At 39.5% G+C, this 16,535-nt stretch overlaps 1 protein-coding gene across 7 annotated transcripts in view; it reads left to right on the forward strand.

The window, feature by feature from the left end:
• Window positions 1-7,592: 7,592 nt before the first annotated feature.
• The window catches only part of TUT7 (terminal uridylyl transferase 7), a 59,716-nt gene continuing 50,773 nt past the window's right edge, over window positions 7,593-16,535 (forward strand). For 4 of the 7 annotated variants that reach the window (XM_057722083.1, XM_057722081.1, XM_057722079.1 and 1 more), the window contains exons 1-5: window positions 7,796-8,379; window positions 8,903-9,453; window positions 13,659-13,840; window positions 14,205-14,321; window positions 14,824-15,001. In XM_057722083.1, coding sequence (XP_057578066.1) covers window positions 8,934-9,453; window positions 13,659-13,840; window positions 14,205-14,321; window positions 14,824-15,001 — 997 coding nt within the window. In that variant the 5' untranslated portion in view covers window positions 7,796-8,379; window positions 8,903-8,933. Of the gene's footprint in view, window positions 7,715-7,795; window positions 8,380-8,902; window positions 9,454-13,658; window positions 13,841-14,204; window positions 14,322-14,823; window positions 15,002-16,535 lie in introns of those variants that run through there. The other 3 variants (XM_057722078.1, XM_057722080.1, XM_057722084.1) reach the window with 3 other exon arrangements.

Here is a 16,535-nt window from a genome sequence, read left to right on the forward strand (position 1 = left end):
AGTCTAATATGTGACAGTCCAGCACTGAAATAAATAAGACACAGTACAATGGTTCTAGGCATTTGGGGTGGGGGGGGGGGGGGCGGAGGCACATTACACAGAGTCCCCTGGAGACAATTCAGGCCATTCTCCGTCTTCTCAATTATGCATTTCCTCACTCTTCAGTGACTTTTAATCTCATCCCCTGATCTATGAGAAACCATAACCCGTGTGCTACTGAATACATTTTTATTTTTCACTCATGCGATAGATTTGGTTCCAAGTATATTTCAGTTTTCTCCCTTATGCCTACAAGAACATCTGGTTTTGTTCAGGTCCCTTTTTAGAATTTTTTTTTTTTTTTGAGGTACACCAAGTTCAATCATCTGTATTTATACACATATTCCCATTCAGGTCCCTTTTAATGGCACTTAATAAATATACATTCTTGGACCTGACAGAACAGACTGCACTATTTCAAACCTCCTCTTAAGCTGCCTGTTTGAAACATCTGAGCAGGTATAAAGTTCAGATGGGGCAGGTCCTAGCTCACAGCTTGTGATCACTTCTGACTCTGGGTCTATCTTATCCACCACTGTGTGTCTAGGACAGAGATCCCCAACCCTGGCCACACACTAGAAATACTTGAGGAGCTCTCTGAATTCCTGAAGCTGGGCCACACCCCAGACCAATTACATCAGCATCTCTGAGTGGGATCCTGGCTTCAGTCATAGTTGAAACCTGCCCCAGTGCAAGCAGTGGGCAGTCACGTTGAAAAGCCCTGAGCCAGTTCTAGCACACAGCAGGCTCTCTTAAGTATTGTGGAAGCACAACTGGATTCCCTATTTTATTATCTGCTCCCCTGTGCTTCCTGTTTGTATCAGATATCTGAGCAGGGAAGAGAAAGTAAAATGAGTCCCGAGCATCTTGGAGAGTGAATTTGGTGATGGGAGGATTGTGGGGACTGGGTTTCTCTTGCGTTATGGATGCAGCCTTCATGCTTTCACAAGCATGATTTTTAAAGTGTTTGTAGTACTGTCCATTGAAAAGACCTAAAAGCAATTTCACCCCAGAGCAGTGAGCATGTGTTGCACTCAGGGCTTGTTTTCTAAACATCATTCCCCACGCCCTTTGGGAAAATGCATAATTTCAAGGTGAGCCTGAAGCATTTTCTTGTGCCAGAAATTAAGTACTCAAAACCGAAGAAGTTACATCAAAGAGATATAAGAATCCGTTTACAGGGAAAGTGGGGGTTTGGGGTGGGATGAATTGGGAGATTGGGATTGCCATATATATGTTACTAGTAAGAAAAAATATATCAAATTGTACACTTTAAATATAAAAAAAAGAGATATAAGAACCCATTTAAGGGGCTGCCACTTGCCAAATTTGGGACAATATGAGCATCAAAGTGAATAATGACAGGAATGGATTATAACGCACTGAATAAAATAGAATCCATGAGTCCACACTGATTTTTTTTAAAGTGATTAGGATGAGAAAGGAAAGCTCTTTTATACAAGAATGCCAACTAATAAATATGAAAAAATATGATAGAAACAGAAAATCACTATTTCACAACTACCATAATAATATCTGATTTCAGGAGGGAATCATCCATAGATACTAAAATCACTCAGAGAAATACAGGGAAACAGGATATTCACACAGCCCAAAGTATCCCATCATGTCACTTATTAACTACAAAGGGGAAAAAGGAATCTTTATAATGCAGAAATACAGTAGATAACGGCTTAATCAAATAATTCAACTTACCATCATTAAAAGAACATATTCACATCGTATGTCCCCTGTTGTGACACTCAGATGTGATATATCACCTATGCAGTATTCCTGCCAAAAATGTTTAACCTAAGTCTAACAATGGGGAAACAATTAGACATCTGCAAAAGAATGAGCTTGGACTCTTCAAAAATGTCAGTATCATGAATGAAAAACTAAAAGAAGAAAAAGCTGTCGACCTGTGCTACATTAAATAACACTAAAGAGATACGAAAATAAATGCAATGCAATGTATGATCTTTGCTCCAATCTTGAAAACAGAAAAATAAAGCAATGTTAAAGGACATTATTGGGACAACTACACAAATTTAAATATGGACTGCCTATGAGAAAGTAGTATTATGTCAATATTAAATGTCCTGAGAGTGATCATTGCCTTGTGGTTACACAGGACAATACCCTCATTTTTAAAAGATACATGCTGAGAGTTTAGGGGCCTAGGTGTCTAAATATCTGCAACTGTCTCTCAAATGGTTTGGCCAAAGAATACACATACGTACAAAGGGAGGAAAAGAGGGAAGGAGGGAAAGAAAGAAAACGCGACAAAATGTTAAAATTGGTGAGTTACATAAATGGTATATAGATATTCATTGTACATTTCTTGCAAATTTTCTGCAGGTTTGGTATTTTTCAAAATACAGCATGGGGCGGGGAGAAAGGGAGCTTTTTATACGATCACTGCAAGAAGACAGCACAGTTAGATAATCTGAGAATCAGGAAATATTCTTCAGTTGGGTGGATTCTTGCCAAGAGTTCAGGCTCTAACAGAAAGCCTCCAGAAGATACTGGAGACAGCCAACGTCAGCAACAACAAAATAAATTAATTAATAGAGGTTACCCAGTTAGATCTGAATTTCAGATAAACAACAGGCAATTTTTTTTTAGTATAAGTATATCCTACCCTGAGAGTCAGCCCCATCCTGAGAGGCACTTTGGTCTGTTCCACGCCTGGGGGATAAAGTACAACAGTTCAAGAACACTAGGACAGCTCAAGATCAGAACCATTAATATTTTTTATTTACTATTTTTATTTAATCAGACTCTACTCCATTTTCTGTAATTAAGACTACTCTTCAAGCTATATTTTCTCCTTGCATATTGTTGGTACAGCCCTAATTTGGGCTTCATTTTCTCTCACTGCATTGCAAAGCTTTCCCCCACTTCCACCACCTCTGACTACTAAATACTACTTTTCCCATCCCTTTCCTTACCTTTCTCCCTTCTCAATTTCTACATTTGGTCCAGGAGATAAGTTTCAGAGTAATAGATGATACTTGGCAGGGATTGCCTCAGGAAATTTGAGTCACTGTGTTGACCCCACCCAATGTCATTAGTTAAATGCCTTGACCTAGGTTGGTTGGGAATCCTTCTCTCCCAAGGGAACCTCTGGAAGCCTTGACACAGCCTTTTTGGTACATTTGGCACCCATCAGACCAGAGCAGCTCAGAGCAAAGTTTTATATATTACACTCTCTTAAATCCCTCTTATCCCTGAAGCCCCTCCTTTTTTGGTCTTCATCAGCTTCTCACTGGACAGCCTCGGTGTCTAATTCCGGGCATGTTCTCTTCTCTCCCTTGGGTCCAGTGCTTCCCAAAGTTCAATCCTATGTATATCGTCTTCATGATTTTTGACATCTCTCAATAATTATTACTAGTTTTCTTTAAATGGGTGTGATTTTTTAACTTATACATTTTAAAAGATTTTATATCACAACTATAAAAAGCAATTTAATATCATAAATAGAAGATAAATGCAAAAAACCCTCAAAACATATAAAATATAATTTTTTCCTTAGACTTAAAATAATCACTAAAAACAAATCATTATTAATACATACATTTATTAAAATGCACACCCCAAAGTAAGCTACTCATGAGAGGAACGGAGCTGCTCATGATCAGTCAAGAATAGTAACTGCATGTTTGGCATCACACTCCTTGTCTTGTGCTTACAGTTAGAGAAACTGAAGACCAGGAGGGAAGGTAATTTGCCAAAGATCAAAGCAAAGTAGAGGCAGAGCTGGATCTATAGCCTAAGACCACTGAACCACAGTTTCAGACAGTGGTCTCAGAAAGGGAGAATTCAGCAAGGAAAACTACTCCTTGGAGTGTGAGGGCTTAGTCAGGGCACAGGAGCTTGGGGAATGGTAGAGTAAAAAGCATATAAACACTGATGTCCAAAAGCCTGTGGTCATGTTGCGAATAGGCCAGTAAAGGCATGTTACCATATGCCTACAACTTCACTCTTTGAACCTATTCTCTGACATAACTCACCAACTGTAGAACTGCAAGACAATCAGACACATACTGAGTGCTCAGCCCAGTGGTTGCACAGTCAGCAGAAGTTTCCCTCCTTCCTCTCCCATCTTTGTATCACCAACACTGACACAGACATACCCACCATCAGCTCTATCTCATTTTGAAGGAGATATTTTTTTTCATCTGAATAATCCAGCCCTGATTTCTCTCCATCACACTCCTGTGTCCAGTGCTGGGAGAAAGCACTTCATCTATGCTGGGCTGGTTGGTAAGGAGAGGCAGCAGCTTCCTGGTGTCTTTTGGGGTCGGGCCTATAAAGATGAAGATGGCTTAGAGACGAGCTCTGAAAGCCTCAGACAACCCTCAGCTTTCGGTTGCAATGGGAGGGCTGCAGGCTTTAGGGGGTAGTACACGAACCCAGGGATATTCTAAGTTTCCTGATCCAGCGAATGCTCAGAGGCCTCTTGGGAAGTTTGACCCCAGGAAAGCCGTGGGGGGCAGGGCTGTGGGAAACCTAGTCTGGAGTGCAGCACTTGATGATTGTGGAGATGAGAAGCATGCCACGGGACCTACGAAATAGCTGGGAGTTGGGTATTCAGTCTCCATGGGAAAAGGGATGGCTGAAACTTGGAAGTAGAGAGAGGAAGGAAAGATGGGGCTGCTAGTCTCCATAGCAACAGGGAGGGAAGCAGAACTTTCCATCACGGCGAGGGTAAGATTAGTTGAGGGGAAAGTTTAAAACATGTGACCCATCCCCAGCTTGGAACCAAGGGGAAGTAGACCACCCAAGAGAAACATGGGATGATTTCAGGAGTGTGAAAATAACAAGAGGGCACAGTCAAGCAGAGGAGAGCTGAAATTGGCATTTTCAGGCATACTTGAGATTCCTTGTGTCCTTGAAAAGAATCCAGATGTTTCTGGATTCTTCCTGACGCCAGAAGACTGCCAACTGGGGGAGAGGTAGTGGACCGCCCACACTGAAAGTCACTTGGGAGTTGCAGCTAGATCTTGAGAGGGATGCACGACTCAAGTGCAGGATGGGCCCAAGCTGGTGACAGCGAACCACTGGAGATGGACTAAGCTGAAAGAACTAACCACGAGTCCATGAGCCTCAGACCTTGGCATCAGATATCCAGCAACAAGGAAAAGAACAGAGCCTGAAAAGACCAGAGAAGCAAGATGACCCCCAAAGAGCCTGTGGGTGTGTATCCAGGAACACTTCTTTCCAATCACGTGACTCCAGATCATCACATCTCCAGATGGTATGCAAAGGAAGCGGAAAAGGAAATCTGAACAATGGGGGCATATATCCAAAAGAGACCAAACCATCAAAGATATAATTTAAATTAGCAAAGACTTGAGATATGTTAACTGGCAAATTAAAATTTTTCCCCATAGTTCCCAGAGGGAAGTAGAGCCCCACAGTAACATTAGCTCAAATTTAAAGGGGGAAAAAACATACATTCACCTAAACCAAGCCTTAAATTTTCAATTTCAGGACTTTTTTTTTACCTTTACCATGTTTTTCAACACTTTCAAAACAGGGACTGTCTATTTCCCTCACATATCAGGCATGTATCAGGAATTCAACATTTGTTTAAAAAAAAAAAGATGAACTGGATGAAAAAAAAAAAAGATGACCCTAAATAAATGGCTGATTCAGAAACAGTACAGCCTAGGTTTTAATTATTAGCATGTACTAGCTCACCGATTTTCTTAAGGTTTGAAAATATGCACTGGAAATAAAATTATTTCACTTTACATAACTTCTCGGGTCATAAATATAAGGATCTGGAATAACTTAAGAGACTTTGTGGCAGGCAGAAGCAGGAGATTTTGTTGGCTCTTTGCAGTTCGTTAATGACCTCTAAACCAGACAGCCCTCAACATTTCTACTCCAAATTGTTCGAAGTATGTCTGGACCATGAAGCAATCATCACAAAGATTGGGAAACTCAGTATTCCCTTCACTGACATCCAAAAGAGAATCAAACCAAACTTTGCAACTGGACTTTATGGATCTCCGTGACCAATTTAAATTCCCATTACAGGACGATATGGACAGGAAGAGGTATCTTCCTGTCCATACCTTTTGATTAGCATTGCATCTTGTTTTAGAAAGCCTCATTTATCCTCAAGGTGGATCTTAAAAGCACATTTTGAACAGAAGCTAGACTTTGGGAAACACGTTGACGAAATGCAAATAAAAAATACTTTAAGCGCTTAAAAAGTGCAACCTCAACTGCTCCTTTAGAACTCCAGACAGACAAGACTGACTATTCCTAAACCAGTTGTTCATATAGAATTACTCAACTGGGTGCGGCAGAGCTGCTCTTTCATGTAACAAATGTAATCATGTATCATCACACTCCCTTTGGACTCCATAAAAGGCCACTGTCTGCCTGTCGGATTATTGACTTGTCATGAATTTTCAGAACCAAACCATCTACATAAAGCATTGTACAAAAGTTGTACCTACCTGTATTAAATCACCTTTAGTACAGACGGTGGTTAAGAATAGACTCTGCCTCATTAGGGTTTGGATTCCATAGGTTCCATTTACTTCACCATAAACACTATTTCCCCGACTTTAAAATTGGAATAATATTTTCCTAATGGAGCTGTTATGAGGATTAAATGAGTAACTATTTGTAAAGCCCTCACAACAGTGCCTGGCAACAACCAGTACTAATGTATCCATTTTAAGACCATTACCCCCACAGAATCTCATGGATTTAAATGTAAATGTTCTTAAAAAGCAGAGAAATCAAAACTGTTGCTTTTTCTCAACAGTCCCTAATTTTATTAGTTGCTCGAGGCTTTCAAAGCATTTAGAACAAGGCAGATAGCAAAGAACGAAAAAAGAGAAGAGAGAGAAATAAGGAACCCAGATTGTTTGCTAGTCCTATTAAAAAATTCTCCGTTCGAAAATTCGAGAATGAATGCCCTCCTTGATCATTCTTTGCGATTATACACTTTCTTCCAAACAAGATTTTGCTTTTAAGAGAGAGAAATCTTTACATAATCTAAGAAAAAAGCACAGAATTTCCCTGAGCCACAGAGGTCTGGGTGAACAGCAGAGGCTTAAACGCTAGGGGCGGCAACTGAGACCTCACTGAGACGTTCAATCACTCGAATTACGAGAAAACCAACAAGAGCGCACGAGGCCTCACACCCAGGCTCTCACACGCAGGCTGAACTTGCCCCGGAGGCAACCAGGAGCATCCAGGGCCAAAGCCGAGCCTCCGAGCCGACCCGGGCGCGCGGCTGCGCCCCGACCACGGGCTTCACGTCTCTCGCGGAGAACCAGAGGCTTCCTCCGCACGCCTCCCCGGTGCTTTCGAGGCCCAGGAGAGAGAGGAGCCCAGGCGAGGACACCGCGAGCGTACAGGAGCTGAAGCCGGCTTCCCGACCCAACGCGGACCCCCTAAAAACACGCGCGCGGCGGCGGCGGCGGCGGCGGCGGCGGCGGAAGCGGGAGGGGCGGGGCGGCGGGCGGCCCTCCGGGCGCGGCGGGCGTTTCCGGCGTGCGCGGCGGAGCGCTCGGGCGGGGGCACCGCCGGCTCCCAATCGCGCACAATGAGACAGCGCTGAGCGCCGGAAGTGGGGCTGAAGGAAAACACGGAGAGGGAACCCGGCCGGGACAGGAAGAGGCGGGGGGCCGCGGCGGAGGTGGTGAGTGCTCCCGGGCGCTTTTCCCCCCGTGTCCCTGTCAGACTCGCGTCCGGGGTGGGTCTCGGGTGGGGTCTCCGTTCTCCAGAGTCAAGGGCGGACGCGGCCCGGGAGATACGTTGGCTCCATCCTTCGCCGGCCCCCTCGCCCCAGTTGCGAGGACCCGGGAGCCCGCAAGCCGGCGGGGACTGAGCTGTCGGGCTCGAGTCCGCGTCTTCACTTTGTGTCAGACCTTGCGGGGGCTGGAGAAGAAGGGATCTGGGTGGAGGCACTCGGCCCTAGCCCCCTGTCCGGCCGGGGGGGACCCCGGAACCCCATCGAGGAGGCAGGTCACTTCCTGCTTCCTGGTCCCCGCCGTGGCTTCGTGGCCAGGAGTGCGGAGCCGCCTCCTGTTTCTCCGCCTCCGACCCAAAGGGTGGAAACTGAGGCAGATCGGGGGTGGGGCGGTCACGTGGGGATCACGGAGGAAGAATTGCTGTTACGTGACAAAACCAAACTTGTTTGGGGTGGGAGGATGAAGACTAGGGAGGTTAGCTGGAGTTGTCCGTTGGTCAGAAAGCCAGTCCCTCTGACCAGAGTGGAGCCGTGGTCGGGAGCCCAGCCCCTCCGTAGCCCAGAAGATCGAAGCTTGTGGTTTTGAATAGAAGCAAGCGGAGCCGAGGTGCCAGGTACGGAAAAGCGACTGAAAAGTGGGGTTGAGAGATATATTAGGTTCTCAAAGTTTCGGTTACTTTGTACGCTTAAAAGTAATTGCCAGCTTGTCTTTAAAAGCCTGGGGAGTTCTCTAAAGTATAGGCTTGGGGTGAGGTACTTGGTTTTCTGAGTTGGTTTTTTTTTTTTTTTTTTTGGAGGGGGGCGTCTGAAGAAAAGAGCTTTTGTTATATAGGTAAAAGCCAACCAGCTTGGTATGAGTGACATTTTTTTCATACTACAGTTTATAAGACAGAGTCACAGATGTATAGATTTAATCTTCGTGTTCAGTAGTGAGTACCAGTTTTTATGAAGAATGTTATAGGACTAAGCCTCCTAACTTCTAGCATCATGCACTAATTGTTGGAATGTGATGGAAATTAGGAAAAGAAAGATTTCTTACAGGCTTTTGAGCATCCTTGCAATAAACGTGTGGTATTTTATGAACTTGGTATGATACCTTGTTATAATTTGATGTTTCTCCAAAATGCCTTCTTTCAGGTGAAGAGTAATAAAATCGAAGTCAAAGACCATGGGAGATGCCACAAAACCTTATTTTGTGAGGCGTGCTAAAGATCGAGGGGCTACAGATGACGAGGATTTCAGAAGGGGTCACCCCCAACAGGATTATTTAATAATGGAGGATTATGCTAAAGGCCATAGCAGTAAAATGGAGAAAGGCCTTCCCAAAAAAAAAGTGACACCAGGGAACTACGGGAATACCCCCAGAAAAGGACCTTATGCTGCTTCAGGCAATCCATATGCATTTAAGAACCCAATTTACAGTCAGCCCGCTTGGATAAATGACAGCCACAAAGATCAGAGTAAGAGATGGCTGACTGATGAACTTGCTGGTAATTCAGACAGCTGGAGAGAATTCAAACCTGGGCCTAGAATTCCTGTTTTAAACCGACCAAGAAAAGACTCTTTTCAAGAAAGTGAAGATGGGTATAGGTGGCAAGATGGAAGAGGCTGCAGAACTTTAAGACGACTATTTCATAAGGACCTGACAAGCCTCGAAGCCATGTCAGAAATGGAAACAGGAAGCCCTGGTAATGTTTCCAACTTGTCAGGTTACAGCCCTGTAGTCAGCAATGTCTTTTATTTTTCATTCAAATGAGTTTTATTATTTTCAACAATGCAGTTCGGTTTCTCATAGTGTCTGCTTATTTAATGTGATTATTGTAAGGATTGTAATCATGTTATTTGGGCGGCTTCACTACGTTGCATGTATTGGTCCCTTTAAACGTTTACTTTGCCACAAGGCTTACTTTAGTAAAACTATATTTCCCGTTGGTGTTTTTTTACGGAAGAGGGTGATCATACTCCCCTGGGGATATATCATAATTTCTGAGTGGTATGTATGTGTTTTCTAAATTGTGTGTTATAATTGTGTAGTTGAGTAATGAATGTGTCCGTGATATAAACGACAGAATGTAAAGCTTAAAAAAAAGTTATTCGATGTAAAAACATGATCTACACAGCACGTATCTCCTGCTGCAGAGGGATATATGTCTTTTGTGTGGAGCATCAATCTCTAGAGCAGGCTAATGCAAGGTGTTTTTTCCTCAAAAAATGAACATGGTAAACAGGTTGAAAAACATTGTTTAGAAGGTCAGAAATTCAGATAAAAGCTTTGCCTTTTAGTTTTAGTAAAACCAAAACCCTTCTAAGTGCCCTGTGTGCTTGATAATTGCCACAGAGTTATTATTTATACCTTTTTCTAAAAGGTGAATATATTTTGTCCATGTAGCAGAAGAACAGAAGAATCAAACAGCCTTGTAAATCTTTAAACTAAAAAGAACTTGAAGGAATTGCAGTGCTCTGTCATGGTGTACCTAAGGTAGAATCACAGTTTTATTCAGTACAAAGCAGGTAGCTGTATCTCTGGAGAGGTTAAATTTATCCAGACTTGTTTATGCAGAGTGGTAGATGAGGAAGTGAAACTGAAATCATGTACTGTGCTGCTCTGGCCATGAACTCAGCCTCACTGACCTGGAATCTAACAGAGGAAACTGAACACGTACTCATCATTTCTGGGCTTTAGATTTTAAAAGTTTGTGTGTATTTAAGTAGTTCTTTATCACTGTGTCCAGGTGGGACATGGACATTTTAATTTAGCTACCAACTGTTGGTCTTTCAGAAAAGAAAAAGTTGATCTTAAGCAGCATTATGAAAAGAAAGATTTATAGATCAGAAGTTTGCAACCAGATAGGTATTAAAAAAGACTGTTTACAGACCAAAAACCTTTTATTCTATATTCCTGTCTAGTCTTAAAAGCAAAGCTTAAGTGATTTTTGAATAGGACCTGCATTTTTACTATCTTTTTGTTGAAGTCAATCCAAAACTCCTGTGTTTTCTCTATATGAAATTAAGTGTGTATGCCTTCAGTTTCTAAATGAAGGACCATTCAGCTTCTATCCCTTGAAAAGTCTTCATAAAGATAATATTAAGTTTTGGCATAACATTGCTTACTGTAGCGAGAAGTTCAAAGTATAAATTTCCACACTACACTCAAAGGATCCTAAAAAGGATCTCATTAAAGGGACTGAAATTTTCCTTAAATCAAACTTATATCTTAGTGAGGGTTTTATTAAATGTGAGAAGATGTAATGAAAATTATCTTAGAGTTGCTTTGTTTTTTTAATACTGACTTTCTATTTTTCAGTTCTACTTTACCACCCCTACTTCATTCCTCAAATGTCCTAGATTGCCAATTTAATATATTTGGGACAGTGCCATTAATGATCTTAGCTCGAAAACATCCACTCAAATACACGTGTCCTTTGTAAATGGAGTAATGGACCATATGCAAATAAAATATGAGAAACTTGGAGTACTGTATATAGAGAATTCATATTACTGCAGAAAGCCTGGGATGAGCCAGGTAGTCTTCCTCTAAGTAATTCCGGGAATTTTTTAGCAATACCCAGCTTTGCCTTCCTATATTCCCTCCAATGAGATTTTATTTGACTGTCTTTACCGTGTAGGCCTATGAAACTCAGTTCAGGAGTTTGTATTGCCTTGTCAGTTCTGATCTATTTTGTTTTATTTTTTTTTATTTTTATTATTATTATTATTGTACAGAGTAAGGGATAGGGAGTTCTGTTCTTGAGTGGGTTTGCTTCAAGAAGGGATTTTTCTTACATTGTGAGAAAGACGAATTTCAGAATTCCATCCATGCTCTAATCTCTCTTTCAAATCCCTTTATTTGATTTAGTTATGTGTCCCTGGACAAGTTACTTATTTTCTTGGACCAGCATGTTCCCCATCTGTATAATGGGGATAGTATTAGCCTCCATGACAGGATCACTGTAGGGATTAATCTGAGGCAGTGCACATACAGCGCTTACACTGCATCTGCTGCATGATAAAGTACTCCGTATTGGTGGCCGCAGTTTTTGTCATCATCGGACAGAAGTTCTGCAGCCAGTTGCTTCTCTGTGTAAAATAAGGAGTTAACTGTGCTCTTTGGAGGAAAATTACAGTCACTCTTTCTAGAAAAAATGATAGCAAACATAGAGAGAAGCCTTTGTGATCCAGAGATGAGAGGTAAAAAAAGGAATTTAGTTTCATAACAATTTTTGTTTTGTGAACTCATAATGCACTGTTCTGATAGTATTGCACGTCACTAAATCTTTAATGAATGCCTGAGAAACTTATGCGCTGAATACTGAAGTCAGATGCAGTTATTTAGAGTTTGTAATGATAAGCAGATTAAATGAGAGTAGACACACCTCTGAGTTAAAAGAGTTGCTTATCTCAAAGGTTTATGCAGACAGGGAGTACTGTCCTTAAAAGATTGTGATGATTTAATTGGGCATGGGGGAGTATTAAAAAGCAATAGACTGATTTTGACTACTAACCTTTTAGTATTCTATTTGTTCCGTTTTGATTACTTTTAAAAAAAAACTTAATTTGTCCTAATACTTCCTTAATTGTTTTGAATTGTTGCTTTATCATAGTATAGAGGCTGTTTGCAGAGTTTCATTATATTCATCTTAGGGTAGTTTGAGTACAGGGCTTGCTGTCTTTCCTTTAGAGCTGTTGGTGATAGCTTTTTTTAAAATTAGACGTCCTGTACCTCCCTTTCCTGACGTAATTCCTTTTCAATCAACTGATTCATCGTACCTGCTATACAGGTAATGAGTTCCACTGAAAACTTGACATGGCAGTTGCCTCTTGCAGAGTATTTCAGTGGGTTTATGTTTTCAGAGAATAATTTTTGGTAAGCCATTTAAAAACTATTCAATCCACTTATCACAATTTTAATTGAGGAAATTAAATTCATTTTACTCTTATGTGGTACTAGTAGCTTCATTTTCAGAACCTGATAGAAATTACCAAAGCTATTTAAAACAATTTTTTGTCAGTTTATCCCACAAGCATCTTCCATTTTACTGAAGTTGAAAAGTTACAAGTTTAAAAAAAGGAACAGATTCATTTATTAGTTATAAGCACTGTAGAACTAACAGCAGGGTTTATAAACAAATGAATTAGCCCGTACTTGTAGCAAACTTTTATTTCAACTGCTAATTGTTTTTTTCCTTTGAAATGTGCTCAGTGTGCAGGCCGTTCAAAGAAGCTAAAATGAAAGTGAAGATAAAATGGGTAGTAGTTGTCCTCGGTAAATAAAATTTTGGCTTGGACTTCTTGATGTTATTGTGGGGGGAGGGCCCAGTTATGTGAATGCTAAATTTACAGTTTAGTGATGGATTTTCACTCCAGAGAAGAATGTAGTTGACTTCTGAATTCTTTGGAGATATGTTATGCATCTTTACTCTGTTGAGATTGTTCACTTATAAAAAATGAAAGCAAATGTAGATAATTTTCATTAGAATACCTGATATACTTACAAGTATACTAGAAAGTATTAGATACATGTACATTATATATTATGATATATTAATTACATTAAAGTTAACAGGGTGCTTGCCTTCAAAGGATAATTTTTACTATTGCTTGAGTAAGCTCAGCTATGTACCAGGAAGAGATAATAAAATCAAATTTTATGGTTGAAGTAGAATTCTTTTAAGTTTTCCAAAAAGATGGTTTCTGTGGATTGGTGTATCCAGATGTGAGGAGCTTAATGAGTATTTACGCATTTTATCCATAAGAGAGGTATACCTTTCCTTTTGCTCTGTGTTCAGATGTCATTCAGATATCACATGATTTCATTAATAAATATGTAAGTTCTGCCTTTTACTCAGAGTGGTGTTGTTCAGTATTGCCAATAATATCTTCCCCCTAACTTAAGAAAACAAGAAGCAGAGGTCCAGACCTAGGAAGCCACGGAGAACTAGGAATGAAGAAAATGAACAGGATGGAGACTTGGAAGGCCCCGTGATCGATGAGTCTGTGCTGTCAACGAAGGAGCTACTGGGCTTACAGCAGGCTGAGGAACGATTGAAAAGAGACTGCATTGACAGGCTGAAAAGGGTAACAGCCTTTTATTTGTTAGTTAAAATCCTTATTTTGGTTTAATCTATGTTAGTAATTGGGAACATGTGTTTTGATGAATTATATATCCTACTTTGGTATTTAAGCACTATTAATTAAAAGTGATACTCAGTTTGATTTAATAGAATTATTTTTTTAATAGAAATACTTTTAAAAAATGATTATTAGCACAGTGATAAAGAGTGTCAGTAATATATTAACAGTTTTAAAAATGAATGGGAAATCATCTTCTGGCCAGTTTTTGTTTACCTATATTTTGTCTATGTACATCTTTCTCTCTATATGTCTCTATAAATATGTCTATATATATATATGTGTTTCTATAAATCTCTTCAAATTGTAGCGACCAAGAAATTACCCTACAGCAAAGTACACCTGCAAACTTTGTGATGTTTTAATTGAATCCATTGCGTTTGCTCATAAGCATATCAAAGAGAAGAGGCACAAAAAAAATATTAAGGTAAGTTTAACGTAACCCAAACAAATATGTTTACTTGTCAGTTATTACTTGTCATCTTTATGAATTTCCTTAAGATTATGATATTAGTAATTTTGCTACTTATATTATTTAATTTATTTTAACCAAACTACTTTATACTGGTCAGATATGTTTTGCTGGGCAGTCATGAATTTCCTTAGGACAGTATCTGGATGAATGAAACCAATGATAGGACCTAGATACGTGACGTCCTTATGCCAGTAATAATAAAGTAAATAATATGCCATTGCTGTTTCTAATGTTCTTTCCTTACACTTTTTCCTTATTCCTGTGTTTCCTCTGTTATCACTTTATGTGCATAAAGAAGTGTGTGCATATTTGATAAGAGGAAGACTAACACAGCTGAAGTGAGAAGGAGGGCTAAGAAAAATATTCCAGAATATTATAAGGAGTGTTGTCTCAGTGAATGGTAGAAGGTAAAAACTGTGTGAGTCATTTTTAATTTCAACATTGATCTTAAAAGGAGAAGCAGGAGGAAGAGTTGCTCACCACATTACCCCCGCCTACACCCTCCCAGATAAATGCAGTTGGCATTGCCATTGACAAAGTGGTACAGGAGTTTGGCTTACACAATGAGAACTTGGAACAGAGACTAGAAATTAAACGTATCATGGAAAATGTGTTCCAACACAAGTTACCAGGTATTTTCTAGATTTGTTTTTCCTTTTAGCTACCTAAAAGTACCCCGTTCATTTTTCCTACCAGTCGTAATTTTTGCCTAATAAATATTGATTTGCCATGAAGCCCTCAATTTTTTGTATGTTTTTGTTTTTCCCGGCTTACCCTAAGGCAACAAAGACTTTTACATATGTTGTCATTAACCTGTCTTCATTGTGAATTTCATTGTGTCCATTTACATGCCCCATATTATTAGAAGACCATGGGACTCTTGTGTATATATTGTTTACCTTTCTGTTTATTTATATACTTTCCATCTCTAAGTTCAGTTTCTTTTTTTTTTAATTGAAGTATAATTGACTTAAAATATAATATTAGTTTCAGGTGTACAACATAGTGATACAGTATTTTTTATACATTATAAAATGATCACCGCACCTTTCTGCCTGTTTACATTGACACAGTATTTTGAGTTAAAGTGTCCCAGAGTCATTTTCAGGTTATTTATGTCCATAAAAGGTTCTATTTAACCACACTTAAAAGAATTGCACCATCTAAAATGAGCTTTGAAAACTAATTTGTAATAGGTTATATGCACTGTTGAATTGATTTTTCCAAGTTATGTCTGTGGACCCACTGAAAACTGTTTTTTCAGAAAGCTCCACAAGTGATTCTGAACCACAGCCAGGGCTGAAATCACTCTTTGAATTTATCACTGTACTGCCCATAAAACTGTTTGTTCCACTGAAAGATCATTTATATAGTACATGATTCATATTCATTTATATGTGTTCAAAAAAATAAAAGGCAAGAATCTGCTCATATCTCATCCTTTATGTTGTAGACAAGTTCCTGAGAAGCCATTTGTAATTTTGATTTTTGCCATAGATTTCCATTGTAAAATTGAATGTACATTGTCATGGAAAAACTGTTAAAACCCAAAGAAATTGCTTGACTTAACAAACCTGAAAAAAAAATACTAAGTCCCCTGATGAGAAGGGATAATTTTTTGGCACAACACCACTAAAACATTGGGGGAAAATGCCGTAAAATAAATATAGGTGGTACACATACACACATCTTCCTCTAAAGAGTGACTCACTTGCTGCCTAACATTTTAAGTTATATCAGTGATTATTATAATTATTTTCTAAAGTTTTCCTAAAGGAATTATATTAAGCTTTTTGTTCATAATATAATGAGTATTCATATTGAAAAGTAAGTTTATGCTGATTTTTACAATTATTGTTTTAGTGAAACATGATCTTTATAGTAAATTACACCTATGTGTGCTTTCAAAAATGTGACGTGGTTGCGTTAACTTTTTAGTATACTATCAGGTTTATAAACATAAAACAAAGTTAGGCATCCCTTTTCGACTTTCACATTTTAAAAATCATTTCAAATAGTATTTTTTGCACAAAATGTGAAATAATAAAAGTTTTAACATGCTTTACAACTGATATGAAAAGAGTGGCTATTAAACTCAACTGCAGTCTTCCCTTTTAAATAAAATAAAGTGAAGGCAAGAGCAGAGAGTCACCCATTCCTGTCCTT

This window comes from Hippopotamus amphibius, chromosome 2, assembly GCF_030028045.1.
Source record: "Hippopotamus amphibius kiboko isolate mHipAmp2 chromosome 2, mHipAmp2.hap2, whole genome shotgun sequence".
In the NCBI taxonomy this organism is placed as follows: domain Eukaryota; kingdom Metazoa; phylum Chordata; class Mammalia; order Artiodactyla; family Hippopotamidae; genus Hippopotamus; species Hippopotamus amphibius.